The sequence below is a fragment of the Coturnix japonica genome, chromosome 19, assembly GCF_054131305.1.
Source record: "Coturnix japonica strain WE chromosome 19, WE-NBRP24, whole genome shotgun sequence".
Lineage (NCBI taxonomy): Eukaryota > Metazoa > Chordata > Aves > Galliformes > Phasianidae > Coturnix > Coturnix japonica.
In genome coordinates this window covers 560,645-585,088 of record NC_140681.1, presented here as the reverse complement: position 1 = coordinate 585,088, position 24,444 = coordinate 560,645, and the positions used below count along the sequence as shown (strand labels likewise).

At 48.6% G+C, this 24,444-nt stretch overlaps 2 protein-coding genes across 9 annotated transcripts in view; both read right to left on the bottom strand.

Moving 5' to 3' along the window:
* The window catches only part of LOC146757723 (RNA-binding protein Raly-like), a 114,300-nt gene that overhangs the window by 6,992 nt on the left and 82,864 nt on the right, over window positions 1–24,444 (bottom strand). For 5 of the 8 annotated variants that reach the window (XM_085519963.1, XM_085519962.1, XM_085519961.1 and 2 more), the window contains 4 exons: window positions 11,010–11,274; window positions 7,264–7,336; window positions 579–626; window positions 274–434 (listed from right to left, as the gene is read on the bottom strand). In XM_085519963.1, the coding sequence (XP_085376089.1) occupies window positions 274–434; window positions 579–626; window positions 7,264–7,336; window positions 11,010–11,265 (538 nt within the window). In that variant the 5' untranslated portion in view covers window positions 11,266–11,274. Of the gene's footprint in view, window positions 1–273; window positions 435–578; window positions 771–7,263; window positions 7,337–11,009; window positions 11,275–24,444 lie in introns of all 8 variants that reach the window. The other 3 variants (XM_085519958.1, XM_085519957.1, XM_085519959.1) reach the window with 1 other exon arrangement.
* On the bottom strand, window positions 11,677–17,994 carry LOC146757724 (uncharacterized). The gene is given in 5 exon segments (XM_085519431.1): window positions 11,677–14,523; window positions 14,526–14,617; window positions 14,620–14,879; window positions 14,881–15,157; window positions 15,160–17,994. Coding segments are annotated over 5 exon segments (852 nt in total). The 5' UTR covers window positions 15,290–17,994; the 3' UTR covers window positions 11,677–14,430.

Sequence of the window (24,444 nt, the reverse complement as noted above, 5' to 3'; positions counted from 1 at the left end):
TAATGAGGGAGGGCATGAGGAGCTGGGATGAGATAGAAACAGGACAGCTGATTTCAACTGGCCAAAGGGATATCCCATGCCATACACCATCCTGCATGGGGCAGGACGTGGCACTTGGAAGTGCCATCACTCCCATTGTGGCACTGGTGGGGATCGAAGGGTAAGCCCTTGTGCTTACACCTTCTCCTGCCTCATTTGCAGCTCGTGGGCTTCTGAAAAGCCCTCCCTATGTTGCTGGTTGCAGGTGTTCTGGGGTTGCACGCACACACTCACACTTCAGCTTGGCTGAGCTGTTGGCAATGGCAGCTGATCTAGCAAAGAGCTTGACGGGGAGCGTTGCCTTCACACGCCGGACGAGGGGGATGGTGACCCGCGGCCGCTTCACTGGAACCACCCTGGGCACCGGAGACACCCGGCCCCGGTACTCAAAAAGCCTGTGGGGACATAGAGGAAGCAGGAGCTAAAGCATCACAGCCCAGGATGTGGCAGGTCAGACCACTGGGTGCTGCTGCCAGGACCCACGACTGCCCCTCACAGCTCACAGAAAAGCTCCTTTGGCTGTGGCCTCCCCAGCTCACCTGTCGTAGAAGTCGTCTCTGTAATAGTCGTAGTCGAAGTCATAGCCGCTGCAGGAAGAAGCAGGGTGACACAGGTTAATTACTGCTGACGAGGTATTCCTACAGCCACCACCCACCCCACCTTCACGGTCCTGGGTCTTCACGGGGTCGGTGCAGCGCACAGGGGGTGATGTTGGGTGAAGCTGGGGCTGCCTGAGGGAGAAGCAAGAAGTGCAGATGGGTTAACATCTACAGAGCGGGGCTGGGAGCAACTGTCCACACATGCACTGTGAGGATGCCCATGTTCCAAACAGAGACCAAGTCCCAGGGGCAGCCCTCCAGCACCAGCACACCTGGCAGAAGAGCACCATGCATGGCTGAGGGGCTGTGTCTGTACTGCACTGGTTTAACTGCTCCCAGGGCACTGCTGACATCCCTCCCTCCTGCACTTTGTATGCTGGGACTGTGCCCACATCATGAGGACACAGCCCTACCTGCCCTGCTGCTGCCTTGCTACAATTCATGTTGTATACAATTGGTAGGGAAGAAGTCACAAAAAAGGCGTTATTTATTCATTTAACATCTTTGCTACTGAAGATGTTTTAAGTTCCCTTCTCCCAGGAAGACCCTCCCTACATACATCCTGTGTGCTGCTGCCTGCATTACTACTGGTTGCATGGAAAGCTGTGCTGCTGTGAAGAAAGACAATGCAGCCCTTGAAAGCAACAGGTGTATAGTGAAAACATAAAGTACTAATAGAAACAGGAGATGATGATAGGAAGAAGGTAGGGTGAGCACTCAGGTATGTAGCTCAGGAGTAAATATGGTGTCCTGCATTGTAAGGAAGGAGTGACACAAAGGATGGCTGGCTGGCCACGGTGTCTGCTAGACAGCATGGTTCAACCTTAACCCAAGGCATCTGTGCTGGCACTGACCATCCCACCTTGCACTTTGGTTTGCCACCCTCCCCTTCTGACCTGACTTGAAGACACCACACCTGCTGGCCTCACAGCAGCCTCCCATCCAAAACCCTGCATGGTCTGTATTTATTCTCTGTTATGCTTTTTGCAGCCGAAAGGCAAAGGTAATTCCTACCGCATCAGCTCTTGCTGGAATATAACCAGCCTGTTCGTATGGAAAGAGGAGATGTATTTTTTTCAAGACCAGTAACTTTATTTCCATTTGGCCCAGGGATGAAACCTGAAAATAAAGCAAATCTCCAAGAACAACTGCTGCCCTCGGCTCTCCAATCTATTTTGATCACTAGGCATGTTTGACTCCAATTCTGTTTGAATCCAATAAACACAGAATAGAATCAAAATAAGATGTCATTTGAAAGGAAAATTGAAGGAGGATGTTGCTATGCTGTCAGACTCCCACGCTACCTTTCTTTTTCTTTCTTTAGCTGCAACTTAAATGAAATTGCTACAATCCTGTGACATTCGTCAAACCCAACAGGCTCAGGTGAAATGCTCCTGGCCAACTCCAGCAAGGACACCAATGTTCCCTGTATCCATGGGCAGGAGAGGACAGTGGGGACCTTTCCATGCAGCCCAAGGACTCTGGTTGGGAAGAATCAGGACCATCTCTTGTTGGGTAGATCATCAGGGATCAGAGATCATAAGGCAACTTGAGACTGATGAGCAACTCGAAGCCTGGGGGGCATTTGGCATGACTCAGAAACACTCTCATTGCTTTCTTCTCACCTGTATCATGTGTGAGGTGCTGGATCTGAGCTGGCTTTTCCTCCAGACCTCTGCTCCCCACCAGCAGACCCACGGGCTCAGAGCAGGGTTTGCTTGCAGCATGCCCCATGTGCAGGATGTGAGGTCCAGGGCCACCTAGTAATTTTTGTGGGTGGAAAGCCAGGATGAGGGGAATCATCCTACTCTGACCCCAAATATTCTTTAAGTAATTTCCAAAAGGAAGTAGATGCTTAATTATCCTGGAGAGCTGGTTCTGACTTCCCCCAAAAAACAATGGGATGTGTCTTGTTTAACTTCAGCCAGCAGGAATGCAAACACATCCCAACGCATCCAAGCAAGAGGCAATTCCAGGCCATGGCTCATCACAGCCAAAAGCAGACATCTGAAATGATGTCAAACGAACTGCACTGATGGAAGTGGGTTTTTTTGTTCAAATGCAGTGAACACAAAGGGAGTCCAGACAACCAGACCCCATGAAAGCCCCGACAGAGTGGAGGGCTGAATGTGTGTGAGAAGAGTCTGACTCCGATTCATTGCGGTGAGGGATGGCAAACACTCTGACCTCAGCTTCTTTCATCACCTGGAAACCACAACACAGCCCTCCAGGAAGGCAGAAGACTCAAAAAAGGGTTTTTTTCTCAAGTCTGAACCCTGCTGTAACACACCATCCAGGTCATGGCCGGTCCTGCAGGAGGCTGTGGGAGGAGGGAGGCAGTGTTGGATGCTCTTACAAGCAGCCTTGGAAGTCAGGCATGGAGCAAAGGGCAGTTCTTCCGACATGAGAATAGAAAAATGCCAGTGGAAAGTCTTAGCTTCAGTGATTTATCTGAAATGTGCACACCCGATTATTTCCCTGCACGTAGGATAAACTTTCCTGCGGTGGATGAATCATTACTCAGTGACCTGACAGGGCTTCCTTTATGTACATGAATAATTTTTGCTGTTTTTCAATCAGTTGGTGACACTGTGCCCTTTAAAACGAAAGCAGGGACAATCAGAGAGAGAGGCAGCAGAAGCCTGTAAGGCCATGTCAAGCAGCACGACTCCTGTTGCATTCCTTCTGCACTGCTATTCTCGAGCAATTAAATAACGTTTAGTAGCAACTCACACAGGTGCAGAACCCACGCGTTTCTAATTGAAGGGCAATTGTTTTTAGGTGCTGAATTTACATTACATTCGAGGTGCCATTTCTGAGCATGTACCTGAATAGCAAACATGAAGCTGAGTGGCCATGCTTTTAATCACCTGGGCTGACTGTCACAGGCAACAGGTTGCGCTCAGCTCACATCCTTCTATTAACAACTGCACAACCTTAATTAGTGCAGCAGTAGAAATAATATCTACTGGAAAGCTACTTGGAAAATCTGGCCATGATTAAACAGAGAGCTTTTAAAGCCTTGCACATCTGGTGTGAGGTTCTTTCCTCCTGCAACTAGCTGGGAAGATGGGAGAGAAATGCTGGAAGGGAGCCCAGCACTTCTGAGACACTGGGGGATGCAGAAAGGCTGCACAAATCCTCGCCAGTGCTGGACCCCATGGGTATCGTTGTTGACCTCTGTTTCTCTGCCCTGTGCTGGCAAATCTGGCACCGAGGGGCACAGGGTGTCACTGCTCTGCTGGTTGGAGGTGGTGTGACTGCAGCTTTTGGGCTGCAATGGGTACAGTAAGGGATGTGGATGCCAGCTGGGCTGAAGGACACTGTCCAGCTGTATCCACAAGCTGCGGAAATGTCAGTGGGGGTCTGTGCCCATCATGCTGTGTGGCCCCTGAAGGACTTAGATTGTCCCAAGGCTGCCTGTCCTTTTAGCAGCAACATCACTGGGAAGGGCAGAGGTCTATGGTCAGTACAGCTCTGTCTGCTCCACGGCCCTGCAGCATGTCCCAGGGCAGAGCCATCTGCTCCTCACAGCCTGCAGCACTGACCAGCCAGGTCCCAGTATGCGAGGAGCACCAACCCAAAAGCCCAAAATACCCCAGGAAATCCTCTCTGGACATGAAGATATGGAAGGATCAGGGCAGAACAGTGATGGGAGCAAGGTTTTATACCAACTGGCTGTCTGGCTTTTGTAAAGCCACCTCCAAAAACTGATGATGGTGTGAACCTGGGGTTATGTTCTACCTTCTGGAGGTAGATGGGAGGATACCTCCCAAGGGATTTCAATTAAACAACCAAACGTACCCTGGGGCTGATGGATCACATAAGACTGTCAAGATTTTTGCTTCCTTTATGTCCAAAATGAGACATCCTTTGTCTTGCCTTCTCTAATACTCGCCTCTCTCATGCAGAGATGGCTAGGCAAAGTAAAACCCAACCACTGAAAAAGTAATCTTGTGTGTTTAACACAGCATTTCTATAAATTATTGTGCTGTGATTCTTCAAGCCTAAGATTCAGAACAATTTACAATGATTAGGAAATGCTACAACCACAGCTCACTGCAAACCTGAGTTCCTGGATTTCCACGAGACAGCGTAAGCACTGCTAGTCCAGATGGCAAAGTTTAAATCTGTCACCAATCTGGGATGAAATACTGCTGAAGCTCAGAGCAGTCTCTGGCCCATATTTTAGCACATCCATATCTGTGGGAGGAAGCAAATATCTCTCTCTTCAGCTACATGGCAGCCTGGAAGGCTGAAACACCGATCATTTCAACAGAGGATTAGTGGTCAAGGCAGAGATGAAGAGTAAATGCTGACAAAGAAATGCTCTATCACATAATATATGGAATGAATTGATTTGCATTATGGCACCATGCAAGTTGTATGTGTACAACTACATAGAAGGATTTGTGTCATCTACATTTCCATACAGCAGTGGAGATGATGCACAGATGTACTTTTTCTCCCTGCAAAACCAGAAGGCCAAATTGTGGCTAAGAGCCAAGATGGCTTAAATCTACACTAAGACCTTTGGAGCAATGTAAAAGCAGTTTGCTCCCCTGGTGCAACCTGAGGCTGTTCCCTCTCGTCCTATTGCTGTTACCTGGGAGCAGAAGCTGACCCCCACTTTGCCACAACCTCCATTCTGGGAGTTGGAGTGATGAGGTCTCCCCGGGGCCTCCTCTTCTCCAGACTTTACAATCCCTCAGCTGCTCCCCATAACACAGGGGGACCATCACCTCCTGCTCTTGCTGGCTGCACTATTTCTGACACAAACCAGGATGCTGTTGGCCTTCTTGGTCACCTGGGGACACTGCTGTCTCATGTTAAGCCAGCTGTCAGCTAACACCCTCAGGTCCTTTTCCTCTGCACAGCTTTCCAGTCACTCTGCCCTATGCCTGTAGCTCTGCCCGGGGTTGTTGTGACCACAGTGCAGGACTCAGCACTTGGCCGGATTGAACTTCATCAAATTGGCCTCAACCCATCCATCAGCCTGTCCAGATCCCTCTGTAGGGCCTTTATACCCCCAGGCTGATTGACACTTCTCCCCACCTTGGTGCCATCTGCAAACTTACTGAAAGTGCACTCAATTCACACATCCAAATCATCAATAAAGATACTGAACAACACAGGCACCAATACCAACCCCTGGGGAACCACTGGTCACCAGCAGGATGTAACTCTGTTCACCAGCACTCTGTGGGCCTAGCAATCCAGACAGTATTTTACCCAGCAAAGAGTGTAATCACCCAAGCCGTGGACTGCCAGCTTCTCCAAAAGACAGTGGGAGACAGTGACAAAAGGATTTGCTGCAGTCTAGGCAGACTACATGCACAGCCCTTCCCTCATCCACCAGGCAGGACACCTGGTCACAGAAGGAGATCAGGTTGGTCAAACAGGACCTGCCTTTTGTGAACTCATGCTGCCTGGGACTGATGATCCCCCAGTTGTCCTGCACACATGTGATCTCACTCAAGATCTCACTCTATTCTATAACCTTACCTGGCTCTGTGGTCAGGCTGACGGGCCTGTAGTTCCCCGGATCCTCCTTACAACCTTTCTTACAGCTGAGTGCCACATGAGCAACTCTCCAGTCATCTGGGACCTCCCCAGTTGACCAGGACTGCCAACAGATGGCAGAAAGAAGCTTGGCAATCACCTCTGCCAGCTCCCTCAGCACACTCAGGTGGATCCCATCTGGTCCCATGGACTTGTGATAGTCCATGTAGAGCAGCAGGTCTATGCAGGTGATGCTCCCTTTCCCAACATTACCCTCCTGGTTTTAGCTGGGGGAGACAGAAGACAACTGAGCCAACCTAAGCTTAGTTGGACAACCACCATCTGCCCAGTGTGGCCCCAGTCACCCTGAAAGCCTACCACAAGCTCCTTGGGGATGCTGGGCCCAGGTGCAGAAGGGAGATGTGTCCCTTTCAGCTGCAATTCAAGATTCTCTTTTGATTCTCATTATTCTCTTTCATTGCAACATTCACCTGTAACACCGGTACTAACCTTATTCTTGCCTTCTCAACATCACACTTTCTAAATACTGACTTAGTGCCCTAGTCTTCATGTGAATGCAATCAGTCAAATGCATAAATAAAACACATTTTGGGATCTTGCTATTTGTTTTTGGGTTCTTAAACCTCTTAAGCTTTTCCCACACTCCCACAGCTCCAGACCATCCGTGGTCATGAGAATCATGATGAAGTCTCTAGAGTTGGCAAGAATGGCACTGAAGACTCACTCTGACATCTGTAACACCTTACATCTCTCATAGACCTACCCCACGTCCCACTCATCTCTCTGCTCGGTGTCCTCTTCACTGCTCGGAAGCACTGGCTCCCTTGGGACTTCCCCTGACCATCTATCTCCGTGGTCACCTCCAATTACTGATCTGATGACTTCCTACACTGTTTGTGGGTCAGGCCATGCCCAGGTGGAGCCTCACAACAGCACAGGCCTTGGCCAGCCCTGTGTCTGCCACTGATTGATCCCTTAAGCCCAGCCCTGAGTGGTGTTGCAAGAGTCAGGCTCAGGAAAGGCCATGGGAGGAGAAAGCCTGACAAGACAGAGGGAAATACCAACCCAGAGAGCTTGGGCCAGGAGGTTCATGGTGACCTACCTGTATAACGTGGAGGCTGCTCTCTTCAGCCCTTTAGGTCTGTTAGGTTTAGGTTCCCCAGCCATGTTGATATCTGCAACAAACAAAGCCACAACATTACCTTGTGTGCCCATGAGAGCTGTACCAACCACACAGTGAGGCAAAACCCTGCTGCACTCTGCTGGGATAGACCTGCTGCACTCCTGCCTTCCTTCTGCTGGTCCCTGCTGGACCTTCAGAGGAAAGCAAATGCTTTCTCTTGCTCTACACAGATACAAAACACTCATTTTCAAAGTCAGTGCCTCTGGACACATTCAAACCCGTGTACACAAATTCAGGGCAGGCTTCCCAGGGGAGCACAGTGCTGTTATGATAAGGCACAGAATACAGAAAACTGCCAGTAGTTCCAATTTATTCCTTGCTCGTTCTGGAATAAAAATGAGTGTTAAGCACAAGCCACAAGTTGCTTTGAACTGGGATGCATTAAAAGGTTCATGAGGTGGAGGGGCATGCACCCAATTGATCTCTCAGGCACATCTTTGATGAAGGGCAGGGAGAATGAACTGCTCTGATCTGTGGAGGAAATTTCTCTCCCCAGTCTCACTGCCAAACATGTTTTTGACGTGGGAACAAAGTGATAGAGCCAATTAAATGGAGACTGCCAGGAGACTGGCAAGCCAGAGCCAAGAGTGACCATAAGTCTGTCTAAATGCTTCTGGACACTGTAAATCATGGAATCTTTTGAGTTGGAAGGGACCTTAAAAGATCATCTGGTCCAACTCCCATGCAATGAACAGTGACATCTGCATCTTGAACAGGCTGCTCAGAGCCCCCATTCTGACCCTGAATGTCTCCAGGGATGGGCCATCCAGCACCTCTCTGGGCAGCGGCAGCCAGGGCCAGTGCCTCATCACCATCTTTTTCCTTATATCCAATCTAAATCTTCCCTCTTTTAGTCAGAAATCCTCTCATCTTGTCCAATCACAACAGCCTGAGGCTGGAGGTTTCTTCTGGCAGGGATAGAAAAGGACAACTGCAGCCATCTGGGGTGTGTGTTACCATCTTGCTTCTGGAGCTGGAAACGAATTGCTGTTATTTGCATAACAGCTGTACCTCCCTTTACCTGCCAGGCACAAGACTTGTGCCTGCCATCACGTGCATGCCCTAGAAATGAGTTCCTTGCAAGCAAAGTGCCCACCACCCACTGTGGCCATGCTGTGTGTTGCTGTACTGGCAGCTCTCCAGTTCTCCTGCTGTGAACTCATTTTAATGTCAGGGTGCATCTTGCAAGCTGCCACTCACTTTTCCTGCAAAATGAAGAGCTACTGACAGCACCACGCTGACTGACACCCTTCCAGGGATGCAATGAAAACCGAATGGTGGATAATGTGGATAATGACAACAATTAGCTCAATTTGCTGGTATGCACTGCTAGAAATAGCACCACAGAGCCTTCACTGGGGCGTGCAGTCAGAGTAGTAGATTTGTACTTTCGACCTGCAGTGGTGATGAGCAGTCAGAACCCCCAGGACTCCCTTGACAATGAACACAGAAAGAGCTCAGCATGCACATCAGCCTGGACACATTTTGTATACCATTTCCATTCTGGCTCCCTACTCCTCATCACTGAATCAGTTTGCTCAGATCACGGTATGTATCATCCCCTGCCCATAACCAGGTGTCTTTTCCTGCACTAAATGAGGAGGTTGTGCTTTGTTTAGCAAGGTCAGGTTAGTGGTGTGGATGCAGCCTGAAGTGCACAGCTCCTGCACTGAAATGGTGATGGCCTCCTGCAATGACTGGGTTTTCTGGGAGCCTCTGCAGAAAGCACAGTGGTAGCCAGTACCTGCCTGGCAGAGCAGTCCATGGCCCAGTGAGGGACAGGCTGCAGACATGGCTTCCAAACACCTCAACTTAATGAGGCTTTCAGTATCTTACTGATAAGTTAAAATGCAAGTCTGACAGTTTGCACATCTGCTGATAAAGGAAGAAGAATAAAATAAGATGGAATAAATACTATTAAGACATCCAGATTGAGAACTGATCTTATAAGGAAGATACCAGATAGAAAGATGAACGGCTGCCTTGCTCAAGCTAGAGCCTGGCGTGCAGGAGTGGCTCTGGATTTGGATGTCCTGCTACATGACTCCTGCTGGCACTGGGGACATGTTGCCCTGCACTATTGCAAACTGCTACTCCCCAGCAGGTTGGGGATGTTTGCCCCTTCACCGGGTGCTGTCCACAGAGCATGGATGGTAATTCCTTAGGGGCTCCTGCCATCCAGAATGCAGCTGTAGGCCTGAAGTGCACTGGTTTGCTGCTCTTCCACAGGATCAGGTGCTTGCATGTGCAATCAGCTGAAGTTACTGCATGGAGCTGGAAAATGACACTGGCTCCAGCCACCTTGCTGGCATGGCAGACCTCTGCAACCAGCACCAATAGGACAGTAAACAGTTCTAATCATGGTACCTTTTATAGGCATTTCTCTTCAGCAAAGTGGCTGTGTGGCCTTCACTTAGCTGCATGTCTGACAGCAGTGCCAGCATGAGTTCCTCTGCTCCCCAGCCCCTTGCTCGTCATGTCTACCAACGCTGCAAACATGTGGGCAACATCTGGGCTGCACCAACCCTGGCACACTGCATTTCAGCTCTGCTTTGTGCTGACAGCAAGAGAAGTGAAGAAAAGTTTCTGCATTTGAGTAAACCATGGATGGAAACAGCACAGTGGCTTAAAGACATGACCTAGCACACAACTTCCTATTTCTGACTGCTGTGCTGGCAGCAGAGTGGGAATGGGTTGCAAATTGCTCCCCTGTGTGTCCAATGACCGCTACTTGTAGCAGACTTGGAAATAACGATTTTTCATTAAAAACACTGTCTTCAGTTCCAATTCTCAGCTTAAAGCTGGTGACAAAGGCTTCTCAGCATGTGACACTTCAGAGCAATCTGCAAAACATGGATGCAGCTGGGAGCAGCTGGGGTGATTTTGTTTGTTATTTCTTATCGCACAGCAGTGCAGACAAAAGACTTTCACATATCTGGTGGGGGGAGAGTTATCTCATTTAACATCAGCTGGCTGAAGCTAGTCTGAGACAGCCCGAGTTGTCACCTCTCTTGAAAGGCAAGGCTAAGGCTGGTACCTTGGTACCTCCACCCCAACCTCAACCAGGCATCTCAGGCTCAAACAAAGAGCTCATCTCTGCTGATCACAGAGGATGTCCAGGTAATCAGACACGGTGAGACACCTGGCTTCTGGATGGTGAAAAAAAATGGGAGATCAAGTCCTCTGGTAGTGCTGAGGGAAGCCATAAAGGTGATGAGCTGCTGTTATTTCGGTCCAATCCTTCATTTCAGGATGCCACTTTTTTTCTATCCAGAGTCTCCTCTGCTTCTACAAAGTCCAGGCAGTGCTGTGACAACAAAGGTGGCACTAATACATCTGAATGGCCATGCTTAGCCTCACTGGTGATCAGTATGACAGCTGTTATGCTGGTCTCCAGCTCTGTCACCGCTATACCTGTGCATGGATATGGACCCTGCTGTTCCTGCCCCATAGACCAACATTCTTCCATGTCTGTCTCATCACTATGGCCCTGCTGGCTCATCAGTGGGCTGCATTTGGCCCATTCACCATCCCTAGACCAGACCCTGACTTACAGATTAATGCTGCAGCCTGACCTTGGCCCAGCCATGCCCTGACTATCCTTTAGGGGGCAGCTAGCCCTTGTTGCACCCAAACACGTTCGAACACCTGCAGAAAAGACTTACCCAAAGTCTGGCCCGCCAGCATGCGCCCATTCTCACCCAAGACGGCGGCACGCGCGTGCCTCTCGTTGGAGTACTGTACGAAGGCATAGCCCTTGTGAACAGAGCAGCCCACCACACGGCCGTACTTGGAGAAAATGGTCTCCACATCTGACTTCTTGACCACAGCTGTGTTGAGGTTGCCGATGAAGACTCTGGAGTTGATGGATTTGGGGTCATTCTTGTTCGTTATGTTGCTTGTCTGCACCTTCAATGACATCTTGAACACCTGAATGAACAAATCAGGAGTCAGGAAGGTGTGCAAAGGGATTACCCAAGTCTTACAAAAAGGGGAGAGGGAGAAGGGTCCCAGAAAGGCTGGAGCAAGGGGACCAGCTTCCCAACTACAGCAGGCATCTGGAGACACTTCTGTGCTGGGCAAAGACTGCTGCAGCCAGCATAAAGCTCAGCAGAAATGCATTTATCAGGCTAACTCTGAGTGTATTCTGGCTGCTTCTCAGGCACAAAATAGTAATTTAAATAGATTTTACACCCAAATAAAAGCTTTAATGCAATTAAAATAAAGTTTTTATCCATCTACACTTAATTAGAGTTCAAGGGCTGCTCTTTTTAGAGCAGTTTGCATTCAGCACTTTTGCTCATGCCCATCTCCTGGGACTACCCCACAAGTTCCCCTGGCACAGGCTGGTTCTCCCCATGCAGAAGGACAACCAGATCTGCATCTGTAGATAGAAGGCAGCTTCGTTTTTCTGGAAGCAAGCAATGTAATTTAAGTGGTGAAGGAAACTGCTCCTAACTGATATCTGCTCTCCAGCATTGCTGGGCTGGGCTTTGAGCTGCATTCTGAGCTAACAGGAGATGTCACTGTTCACTTGGGAATCATAAGCAGGCACTGCAGCCCGCTACCACAGCTTCAAGGCATGATCCCCCTGGGTCCTTACCTGGTGCATCTCATGGGCAGTCCCTAGGAAGGATCAGAGCTGGGAACTGTATTAAATTAAATCTAGTCTTGTTGCCTAAAGTCAGCTTGCTCTTGTTTATGCAACCAAAACTGCAGCTGTCCAAAGATATTGCTTTGATTTTCAACTTCCATTAAAGAGGGGTTGTTTGGGGCTCATTACTGCGTGCTGCACGCATACGGTGTGATATTTACCCAGGAGCAGTCAGTGCAGAGCTGTGGGAGGTGTTTCACAGCACACATGGTGGAGCTGCTCTTCTCCACAGCTATGGCAGAGCCCCTGAGCCCCTGCCAGGTACTACAACATCTGCCTGAGTGCTACTATGGATGAAGTCATGCCAGCTTTGGGGCTTCAGCTCTCTATTTCTGCCCAGCCAGCCTGGCCCCATGGGATAGGTGGCAGCTCCCTGGCTGCAGAACCATTTCCTGACATGCTTTTTGGGGTTGAGGCAAGACTTTCAAAGAAACAAAGTCATCCTTCCCCTTCTTGTTATCCAGGGCTGGTGAGGCTCTGGCACTGCTGCCCAGAGCTGTGGGTGCTCCATCCCTGCAGGTTCTCAAGGCTGTGGAGGGGCCCTGGGTAGCCTGAGCTGGGGAGCAGTCAGCACATGGCAGGGGGTGGTCCTGAATGTATTTCTGTGCACAGAGGAAAGCATCAGAACCTCAGGGCTTGTCACCATGAACTGTCTTATTTCCAGGGTTTGCAACAGCCAAGGAGCACAGCCTGGCCCCACAGCAGTGGCCTGCAGCCTGACCCATGCACACAGGAGCTGTTTAACACAAATTGCAATCAGTGAGCTCTATACGGACAAGTGATGACTGCTAGCACTCAGCCTTTTTAATTTTCAAGGCATGAAGGCACCTGCTTGAGAAACCCTCAGAAACTTATGGTGCCTTTAGGACCCACTGTCCAAATCCAGGTCTCTGGGAGATATCCCTGCAGCAGCATCTCCAAAGCTGCCCTCATCTGGGCTGTGCTGCAATGAATGGATGTTTCTATCTCCCAGCTTTCAAGCTGAACAAATTAAAACATAACCCTGTGTCTCCGCACTCACTTCTTGTCACACTCTGATCAATTCTATGCTGCTGCCCCATACCTCAGCTTAGGGAAACCCCTAAAACTGCTGTTAGCCCAAACACTTCCCAAATTGTAGCATGCCCAGGAGAGTATTATTTACACTGCTCCGATTCCTGACCAGCTGTTTGCAGCTGTAAACACCAATTACATCAGTGTGCTGAGCTCCTTAAGCCTGTGTGGGAGGGGTGTGGGTTAAGCTGTTTCCATGCTATGTGCAGAACACAAAGGTCTGGCTGGAGGATTTGGGTAAATCAAGGGCTTTCCCCCCTTATTTAAAGGGCTGCCTGCTCTCAGTAGGTGCATCATGACCCAGCTCTGCTGCTGCCAAGGGATCTGGTCCAATTGGTGTGTTTTCTTTAAAAATAAAAGAGCTGGATGAGGATGCTTCTGAAGAGGGCACTCAGGTAACAGATGAATCTTCACTTTGAGGATAAATAAATTACCAGCAATATTCCCTCCACCCTGCCCTGTCCCCCACTTCACCTTCATTCATCATTAGGATGCACAAGTTACAAGGAATGACACCACCTCTGACAACACCTTAATGAAGGTGGGACACAAGTTCCCCATCTTACAGATGGGTAACCAAGGTAAGCCTGAAGCCTTCAGCCTGAATTCCTTGAGCTCCTTCTTCACCCTCCTCAATGGTAACTATTCCCCAGAGGGTGCTGGTGGAGAGCAGGACATCTCCCACAGCATCCTCAAGGTACCATGTGAGGGGTAGGTGCCATGTGGGATGCTGCCTGCCCCCAGGTTCCATCTTCCACCTCACATCTCTCTTGACCAGATATGTGCTCTAGATATGGCACCCGCAGGTGCTACTCTTACTGTTTGCAGCAGATGGAGCTGCGCCCATGGCTGGTCAGTGATGGGATGGTTGCTCTGGGTGACAAACTGCAGGTAAGGCCAGCTGATAACCACATCACTGATAAGACTTGGGAGGAAACCTCTGATGACCAGAGGTCCTAAGTGCCACCTGCCCACTGACTGATGCCCCTACCCCTGTTGTGACAGAAATGGGAGCCACGGCCTCGACCACTGGACATGTGAGCACTTGTCCCAGGCTGAGATCTCAGCCCTACCAGCAACATCCTCCACCTAACAGGCTGGTGTCAAGCATTTTTCTGCTGTCCTTACACACTGCATCACTTCTTCCTACCCTTACTATAACAACCCAACTTTAATCACCACTTGCTCACCAGATTCTGATCACCACATACTAATACCACCCATCCTGGCCACACACCAGCAGAGCACTCTGCACCTGTGTGAAATTCATCACTGTCTCAACCCCACCTCCCACAAGAAACATCTCTCCCTTGCAGTCAGCACAGCACAGGATCTCCTTGAGCTCCCACCCCTTTGACAGCATCCCATAAAAACCAGCTTCAGCTGCTTTGCTCACGCAATTGTGTGAAATAACACCAACACTCCTTCCTGCTCCACAAAACCAATGAACTGCTAACAATAACCCTGTAAGATAAAATACAGTAGAATGGGACAGAATAAAAACCTTATAAAGCCCCAGAAAGCCCAGTGCCACACTGGGGCTCAACACAATGAGGAACACATCCATGCAGGCTGCAGTCTGGATGCTCTGTGCAAGCTGCCCCTGGCAGCATCCATTCCCCACTTCTCCTCCTTACCTGGGGCAGCGTGGCTGGAAACGATGTCACGGTCCCTGCTGTCACTCATGTTCAGGGATGCCTTAAAGATATTGATATTCAATCCGGTAGCAGCCCAAGGCCAGAGCTGGTTTACTTGATAAGCTATTTTTCCTTCCTGCTTTAAGTGCCTTGCTTCACAGATTAGCTGTTTAATTGAGAGCCAGGTGTCTAAACCCCAGAGGCCTCTGTCTTAGTGATGAACTGTCACAGAAGAAGAAGGCAAAGAAAAACCACCCGGCCCCTCCACTCTCTCTTCGCAGAAAGCTCTTTATTTGTGTGACGGCCACACGCAGCCGGGTTGTTATTTTCCTCTTATCACACTTGTTCACAAAATGAGAAACACTGTTTTTCATCCCGACCCATTCTCTGCCCAACTTTCCCCAGCTTGGTGGCTCTGCACTCAGAGACAGACGACCAAAGTGCCAGTCCTGCAGAGACCTCAGGGAGCTTTGGGGTGCCCCATCTGGTGGCACAGTGTTCCCCATTGTCATCTGAGGCTGGAATCTGCATGACCCCAATGCCTCTTGCTTGCTTGTTGGACTAAGTCCCAGTTACACAGGCTCACTTTTTCTCTGTGCATCTGTTATGTGCTCACTCAGGCCAAAATCTGATTCTGCTGCAGCCAGGCACTTGGCTCAGAGCAATTTCTGAATGAAGCAGCCCCTCCTTTATCCACAGAAGTTCCCTTAAATAAACACAGTGCATTACAAGACCCTGCCTGCCTTGCCCTGCCCCATCAATAGCACAGAAAGGCAGACGCATCTACAACTGAACTCCCTGCCACCTCTGGTGCCAATCACTCCTCCTTGGGAGCTGGCAGTAATTTGCTGTGAGTCCCCAGGCACTGGAGCCGAGCTCTGAAGCACTGCTTTAATAACCAACACAAACCCTGAAATCTTTATAATAGCTTTCGAGTTCCCACCACTTCCTCCACAGCAACCTGGGGGGTCTCAGCCTTTCTCCCAGAGAGCAGAAATACCCTCTCCACTGCTGTATGGTTCAGTAAGAAGAATAAACACGAAAGGAATCAGTCCTTGGGTTTTCTGGAGAGACTAGCTCTGATTTTCCCAAACATGATTGTTAGGGGGACCAGGAAGCTATTAGAAGAAGGGAGTAAATAGATACATCTCAGGTGTTGCATTGCTTCTGCAGGAGCCTTTTGGGAATAGGCAACATGGGGGTGTCTGCATGTCTCCATTTAACCCCAAATGGACCAGAAATTGGGGATGCTCTCTAAAATGGCCAGTGCTTACTTCACTGAGCTGGTTTCCTTAACATCTCTGCTTTTAAGTGCTAACTCCCCAAAGCTGGGGCTCATTGCAGACGGCTGCACGGTGCTCCTGCAGACAGGTGGATGCTGAGTGCACAACAGCGTGTACAGAAGTAGCTGCTTCATAATACTCCTCCAGCTCACCGTCCTGCTATAGAAAGAGCCTGCTTTTAGAATGTTTAATTAAAACGAGTCATTTTGAACTGGAGAAATCCTGCCAATCCTTTAAAAACTTGGTCATGATTTAGATTTCAGTTCATCTGGCAAATCCCTCGTAAAGGAGCAATAAATAATCAGGAGCTGTTTTAATAAGTATTTAATCAGTTGTTAAAGGTACAATAGTTACAAAGTCTATCAGGTCAGCGCACAGTTTATAGCTGTGGCTCGTAACCATCTGTCCTACATATTATTCATGCCTACAGAAAGCTTAAAAATCTATTTGTCAAGGTCTTAAATCCTAGTGAGTGTGATAAAGGGATGACCTATGGCTGGAAACCCTGAGATAAAGCCAAGTACAACTGCACCAGCCCTGCCCGCCTGCCTGTCTCCTGCTGAAGCCAGCACTGACAGCTCCTTGCACCTGACAGCTCACAGGGCCAATTAAACCACCATGCAAAAGTCATCCCACAATCCGTGCTGTGCTAGCAGCAAGAATTGGGGCATTTTCTGAAGCCTGTGTGTATTAACATTTTGGGTTTGAAGGTGTGAGACAGCACAACTCTTTGCATGCTGGAACTTGAATGGTCCCATTCACATCAAACTTTTCTGGGCTCTACTTCTTCCATGAAAATAACTCTTAAATGAAGGCATTTCTTCCCCCCAAAAGACAGACTTTGTATCATCCTTTGATTGCAGAACATGCAACAAGTCGACTTTTCAGGAGTCTCTGCTTCTAATCGTCTTGGGAATCTCCTGTGAACAGCCTCACATTCTTTTTGACAGCAGCAAAATAAATCTTAAAGGTCAATTGACTGAGATAAAGCCCAGCCTGGCAGCACTTTTAGATGCAGAATTCCAGGGATAACATTTAGGTTATGTTCCAGAACAGAAACAAAATTCTTTGGAGGGAAGAATCTTTAAAAGGGGTGGGGGAAGAAGAAAATGAAAAGGAAACAGCAATTAAATAGAATGTCATCTGTAATCCCACTGGTGCAAAACCTGATGATTACCTACTGGGCTTTGGACAATGCTACATGTATTAATCTAATTAAAGTGCTTTCTTTTCAGGCATCTGAAGCCAGCTCATTAGTGTTACCGAGATGCTCATTAACGGCTGGCCATGACTAATTTCTTGAGAATTATTCTTTATTTCTTTATCATTCACTGCCCTAATGGGAAAACACAATGTTTCCATCCCCCACTCTCCCACTTGTACACAGCGCAAACAGGTTCTCATCAGCCGCCTATTGACTTGATGTTCTTTAATGAACACTCCCCCCACCTGCCCAACTGTTGTTTTAACAGCAAATGATTTATTCATGAGGAAAGTGAGATCTTCAGCAAGTGAACTTGCTGGGAACTTTCTTCGCAGCTTAATGAACTGGCATCTTTGTGCTGCTTGTTGTGTCTCCCTGAGACTTGCAAAGAGGAGATGGAGAGCTGAAGGAGCAGGAGCCCTCTGACAAAGGCTGGTGGGTGAGCAGAGCATTGCCAAGGGGGGGAATCTGAGACTCCACAGTAATAATTTAATCATCTAACAGGGCTACAGCTCCTGAAGAACAGCTGCCAAAGAGGGTGTACTTCTCCTTGTTCATCCTGTGGAGGTGAGACTGAATCGGGCCCTGGGCAACCTGATCTAGGTCATTGCAGGGCAGTTGGACCAGATAACCTTGAAAGGTCTCTTCTAACCCTAAGGACTCTATGATTCTATGATCTCTGCCTGCCTTTTGGCATGGCTGAGTGTGGCAATGCCATCAGTTCCTCAACACACTGCTGTGCTCCCAGTGGGACCATCCTCAGCTTCTCACCACCCTGCTCTGCCAGCATCCCTACAAGCCAGGAAGGCTGGGGGCATGTTTTCCCGTATGACCAAGCAGAAAATCAACATTCCCACAAAACCATGTGCTTCCTGCCACTGGGGATTTCAGCAAAGCCCCACATGCCGTGAGAGTTGGCAAAGCCATGCAGTGAGGAGGAGAACCCCATGTCAGAGGGGCAGCTTGAAGCCCCAGCGGGACCCAGGCATGTTTTGCTGTGCAGGACAACAGCTGATCATCCCCATTCCCCATGGGAATTAACACCAGTGGGTGATGCCCAGTGCCTGCCCCTCACAGTGCTTGCAGAGTGGGGAGGAGGCCATCAGATGGGGCCTCAGGAAGCACAGAGCCAGAGCAAGGTGCAGCCCTCAGCATGCTGACCTCCTGCTTTCTAGCAGCTGAAGTTCTTGACATTCTTGTCCTCTCTTGAGTTAATTACCAGCTGCTTGCCTATGAAAATTATTTCAGACAGACTAAATACTCAGAATGACACCAGTGATTAAGACATACATCTCTGTAAAGTCAACTGGTTGTGGGCTCCCACTCCACCTGCTGTGCAATCTGCTTATATCTAAATGCTGCATTCATGGCTCTGCAGGGGAAAGAGAAGCAGCAGCACCCTCACCCCAAGGAAAGCATCCTACAGAGGAGGGATGAGTGGAGACTGCCCCTGTGCCAGTGGGGAGGACAGGAGAGCAGCTGGCCCACTTGGAGGTGGCTGCTGCGGTATGACCTACATCAGTTGCCATTACCTTTCCTCTTGCTCCTCACCTACTGGTCTTTGCCTCCCTTGGTGTACATGGACACACGGATTAAGCCACAGCTGATGCTGCTCTCACCCCCTCACACCTTCCAGGACAGCATCACCCATCCCTTTGCAGCATTAAGCTCTTTTAACAGGGATTAAAAAACCAAGCTCCTTCTTAAAAATAATACAGAACGATTAGTAAGCCATCATTGTTTGTTGATTATGGTCATCCTTTCCTGTAAATGAAGTTTAAAAGTCATTAAAAGATTTGTCAGCTGTGACTTATGAGCCCTTTCTGCTGCAGGGGAGTGAAGCAATGACAAATGCCCTCCACTGCTGCATCATCTGTTATGTGTTAGAAGTTGCCGCGTTCCAATTACCGGAGACCCACCGAATCTGTAAACGAAAAGCTACTCAAATATCCCACGCGGCTGTTGGGACTATTAGTCAGAGCTGGCGAGTTCCAATGGCACAGCACCGGCTGGGAGGGAGTCAGCAATAAATAAGTAACACTTTGCATGCGTGCAGGGATTGCTGGCTTTATCAGCATCAGATACGTTCTGTGCCTACATTTGGGAGGCAGAAACTCCCAATCTCCCAAGCAGAAAGCAGGGCTGATGGGCTGCAGGATCTCAGGCCACTGGGACCCCATCAGCATCAGATCAGGACCAGCAGCTCTACAGCCCAGTCAAAAGTTAAATTAAAAGAAAACAGCACATTCATCTTTCTTCCTTGCATCACAGTGGCAAAGGCTACACACAGCCTGTACTCAGCCCTGCCTGCCACTTGCAGAGTAGTGTTTCGCCCTGGAGCAGCCATTGAAGCCATGCAGGGCTCCGTGCTCACCTTGGGTGCCTCCAGCCACACCAGGGAGCTCCTCCACCACCCTTTATTTTGGGGTCTTGGAGGCTATTTTTCACATTCATTTTTTCCTGTTCCACCCACATAACAGTGTTGGGCTTCGCCTGCATCTACCCACAAACACATTACCCTGAAGTCTGGCAGTGAAAGAAAACCTATGGCAACACTGGGATGTATTTTATATGCAGCCCAAGACAATTCCTCTTTACTCAACATGGCCCAAGCAAGCCAAAAAGCTGGAGCTATGGGGTAACTCTAACATGGGCTGCTCTCCTTGTCCTTCCCATGGGATGCTGAACAGCTTCCCTGCATCCGGCAGGCACTCAGACTGCTCCCAGCCCATGCTAGGCTCCCAGATCAAGTCTGGACTAAGCTATGGACCCCTGAGAGATGGCAGGAAGAAAGAAGTTCCACGGTGTCCTCCTGCTACCCCTTGCCCTGGGGCCCAGCACTGGTGTGTGCTTTACATGCCAAGCTGGGGCCTACCACAATGAGAACAATCCTGGGTCAAGAAGGGCACACATTAGATGTTACCAATCCATCCTGGTGATGGAGGGGGAATGGAATCGAGTCTCCTGTTAACACAACAGCTTATAAAATCAATTAGGTCCCATTAAATGCCAATTTGGCCCTCATCACACTTAACCTCCTCCATGAGAGGGGTAATGGCCCATAGCACTTTACTGCCTCTTTGGCTTTAATTTGTTGGGCATGGTGGAAGGAGCACTCGCTAAACTTGCTTCCCAGATCAGCAAAGCCTCTCCCTGCCTTTGAGAAAAGGGGGAGCCTCCACAGCTTGGACCCAGTGCCAGCAGGCAGCAATGGATGCCTGGCTCCTGGGCAAAGGCCAAGCTGTCCAAGATGGCTCCCTCCACACCTGCATGGAGGTGGCTGGTGGGGAAGGAGGTGAAGGAACACCAAAATGGTGAGCAAATGGCCCACAGATCTTTGGAGGCTTAAATGAGCCAGAGTGACTTTCAGCTGCTGTTTGCTTTCTTTGCTGCATAGGGCATCTTTGCCTATCACCAAGAACTGCGAGCAGAAACAGATCTGTCTGGACATGGCCACTCCACAATTACTCATTTTAACAGTAGCAGTCATTGGGAAAGCAAAAGAAGAATGATTTCATTTTCATAACCTTGAGCTCCCCGTGCCCTGCTTGGACGAGTTTGTCTGCATTATTTTCAGCTCTCAGAAGGCAGGCACTGCATTGCTTTACAGCAGAATGCACCCGGCTGTGCACACACCTAAGTGCCCATGGAAAGGGCAAACCCTTGTGATACACCAAATGGTTTTGAAAGCCTCGCTTTGGGAAGGGCAAGAAAGAGGCTTTGTATTTCTATACATTTATAGAAGAGCCTGAAACACGCCAACATCTCTTCATACCACACAGTTATTGCACAGGAACTCACTACTGCAAAATACCACCAGTGATCTCACTGGATATGAGGAAATCAAGGAAATTCCATTCTTGCGCATTTTCCAATCTTCCATTCACCCCAACACTTCAATTTTCACAGGTCAAACTGACAGGCAAGTGTGCAATGGCAAAGGGGCAGCACTTGGCATTCACGTTTAATGCCAAGTGCTTTAATATATTAAGCAGCCACTGCTAACCAGCCTTTTCTCCTGGCACCTGGTGATACTGTAAGACCTTCTGTTTGGATTTTGCTAAAACAACTCCCATGGTGCATCAGCAGGGGAGAACAGCAAATGCACCCTAAACACTTTGGAAGGAATAATGAGAACAGCGCATTCACTTCAAAATGAATTCTCATCATCATGAAGTAAAAGTAATGTAGAGGGTAAGGAAAGACCAGCGCCTCGTTCCATGGGGTTGACAAGAATTCTCATCAGCATCAGGTGGAAGGTGGGAGATCTCCATGAGCTCTGAGATTCTGGAAGAGGCTGGTGAGCTCAGGTGGGCCCCATTCATGTGGCAGTTTGTACTTTGCACAGAAACCCACTGGTAGGGGATGCCCCAACCCTGGGTATGTTCTTTAGCTCCATGGAAACCTTTGGGATTCATTGTGGGCACCACAGGACCAGAGATATGAGAAACCTTTCTAAACCTGCAGCTTATGGGGCTCCGAGCCAGTTTTTATCACATCAGGCTATTTTAAACATTCTTTTTTTTTTTTTTTTTTTTTTTTTTCCCCCACAAAGAAAGAATTCATAAACAGTGCTGTTTATCTTCCTAGCTTTGCTGCAGCTCTTTTCATGGCCAGCTGACCTCTGGCTCTGGAGCACAGTGAAGTAAATATCACTGCAGTCACTTCCCTTTAAGTTACTTCATTTCTTAACTTCTAAGTTAAGCCCAGGTGTGCTTTGTCTCTGCAAGGCCAGCTGAAAGCAGGAGATTGGCCATGAAAAGTGGTGCTGGGTAGTTTCACCCTTGGAAGCACCCATGAAAACCCCTTACCTGGGAAAGCTGGCAGAAATTCTCTTTCCTTCCCTTTTAACCTCTCTAAGCCCTAGTCCACACCTGCATAAAGGGTTGTTTTGTTTAGTTTATTCAGTATGAAGATTTGCTCATGGTTGTGAATCACTTTGATGAGCAGAAACGCGGCGGATGCAAATGCTGACAGTGATAGCTGCAATATATAATGTCTGTAAGATAATTAATGCCAATCAACAAATGCGTATGGAAAATTGATCTTGTCAAAGTTACAGCAAGATCATTTTACGATAAGATGCTGAGTTGTGTGTATAGAGTCAATAATACTATCAATGAGATAAACACAGACTTCTTTGTTACGTCCAAGTTGTGGATATGTTTTCATTAAGACATGTGAACACCTTAACATCAGCTTGGATTAAAATCTGGCTGAACTGAGAGACATCCAGGAGGAAATGCCAGAGGAAAACTGAGCCCTCCTGGTGTGCCATGCAACTGGTGCTGCTTTGAGAGGGCATCAATAATGCTGCTGTTGGTGCAGGCAGAACTATTCCTAGGAGGAATCCATGTCTGACAAGGAAAACACAGACAGATGAGAGTCAGCTCAGGCATGAGAACTACTTAAGGACTGGAAAACGTGGGGTTTGTTTTTGTTTGTTTTTGTTTTTCACTGAGACATCCCAGGAACAAAACCTTTGTAGCTCAACAAAGAAGTTCCACAGTAACTTGACGGGGGGCTCCAAGTGCCATCAGAGAGATCACAAATAGAATTTATCAAGTGGACAAAAACACAACGCTATCCAACAACTGGAAGTTGAAGCCAGAAAAACTCACACAACAAAGAAAAAACACGAATGCTCGCCATTACTGGCAATCATCCTGAGAGACTACTTATTTTGATAGCTTCTCTCACGTTCTTAAAGCAAGACGGATGGTTCTCCCACAAATCCTGTTACCATTTACACGTTAGGTTAGCAGGGAATTCAGGGCAATACCATTGCCTGCATTCTATAGGCAGTCAGACAAAGGGGTAATTTGACAATAAATTTATTCAGCTCCTTACATACACTTGACTGCTCATGCACATGCTGCATTAGTTCCCCTCCAATACTCAGCTGCCAGGGGAGTTCTCCCATCACCATCACCAGGACATGCTGTCAGAAGCAGGAGTGGAATCTCACTGCCTTGCTATGGCTAGTGTTGGTGCTACCACCTTACCTTGACCTGCAAGATCAACAGGAACGTGCCTCTTGCTGCCAAGTTATGCTTTAAAGCCAAGCTTCTCCATTTAAAGAATGTTTAGGTTCTGCTTCAAACTGTCTTAAAAGCTAGATCCACATTTTCATTCATTTTTTGACAGTCACTACTATAGATGGATCTTAATTTCAGTCCAGCACCAATGATGCTGTTAGCATCGTTAAAACTCAGCAGGGAAGAGATACTTCTGTCTTGTTAAGGACTTAATTGTCACTGAGTGAGAGCAAAAAGCTCTAAGTTTATACTTCAGGTGGCCAGCAAGGCAAATAGAGATGGGTGCCTTCAACTGTTCTTTCCCTATATGTGCGTACCTAGAGACTGTTTCCTCATGCAATTAGGCATCATGTCTCTGCTGAGATCACTAGCCAAACTGCAGTAGGAACACTTGGTATATCATTATGGGCATGACTTTTTGCTGCCTGATACCTTACATGAGGTGGCTTCTTTCTGCATTCTACAGTCCTGCATTGAGATCAATTTTGCTGCGGATTCTCCTGGCTCTGCTGAGGCTGCAAAGCAGTAGATAAGTGCTGAGCACGTAGAGATATCCAACTGCATGAAGTCAGCCACACGTTCAGAAGGCAGCACATGGAGCACAGTGGCAGCAGGGTGGGTGACAGCCCCTGAGGACACCCTGGTGGTGACAGAGGCCCCCACTGTCCAATGTGACAATGTCACCATAGGTTATTGCTTGCCTGGGATCTGGATCAGGGACACTGTGCAGGGACTCAACTGGCAAAAAATGGGAGATGTTCTGCTGAACTTGCTATACATGAACACAGAGAAGCCTGCACGGACAGGGAGGATAAAGGAAATCTTGGCTGCAGTGACCACGAGCCTATGAAGTTGAATATCCCAAGAGAAGTGAACAAGAAAATTGGCACAATCTGGAACTATGAGAGTAGATTTCGGTTTGTTCAGAGATCTGCTTGGCAAAATCCCATTGGAGACTGCTCTGGAGGCCCACAGAGTCCAAGGCAGTGGGGTATGTTCAAGAACACCTCCAACAGCCCATCATGCTGTGCAGACAGCTGGGCACTATTCTGTTTCCCTGTCTCCCCTGTGCTCTCTTGACACATTACCTGCAACCTGTCTGAGCACCGACAGTCAGGTCTGGCTGGATGTGGGGGATCTCCAGGCAGTCCTGCTTGGTGCAGTCTGATCAGTGCTTCTGGGAGTCGGATTGCTGAATCTGTGATCCTGGCTCAGGCAAAATTCCCTGAAA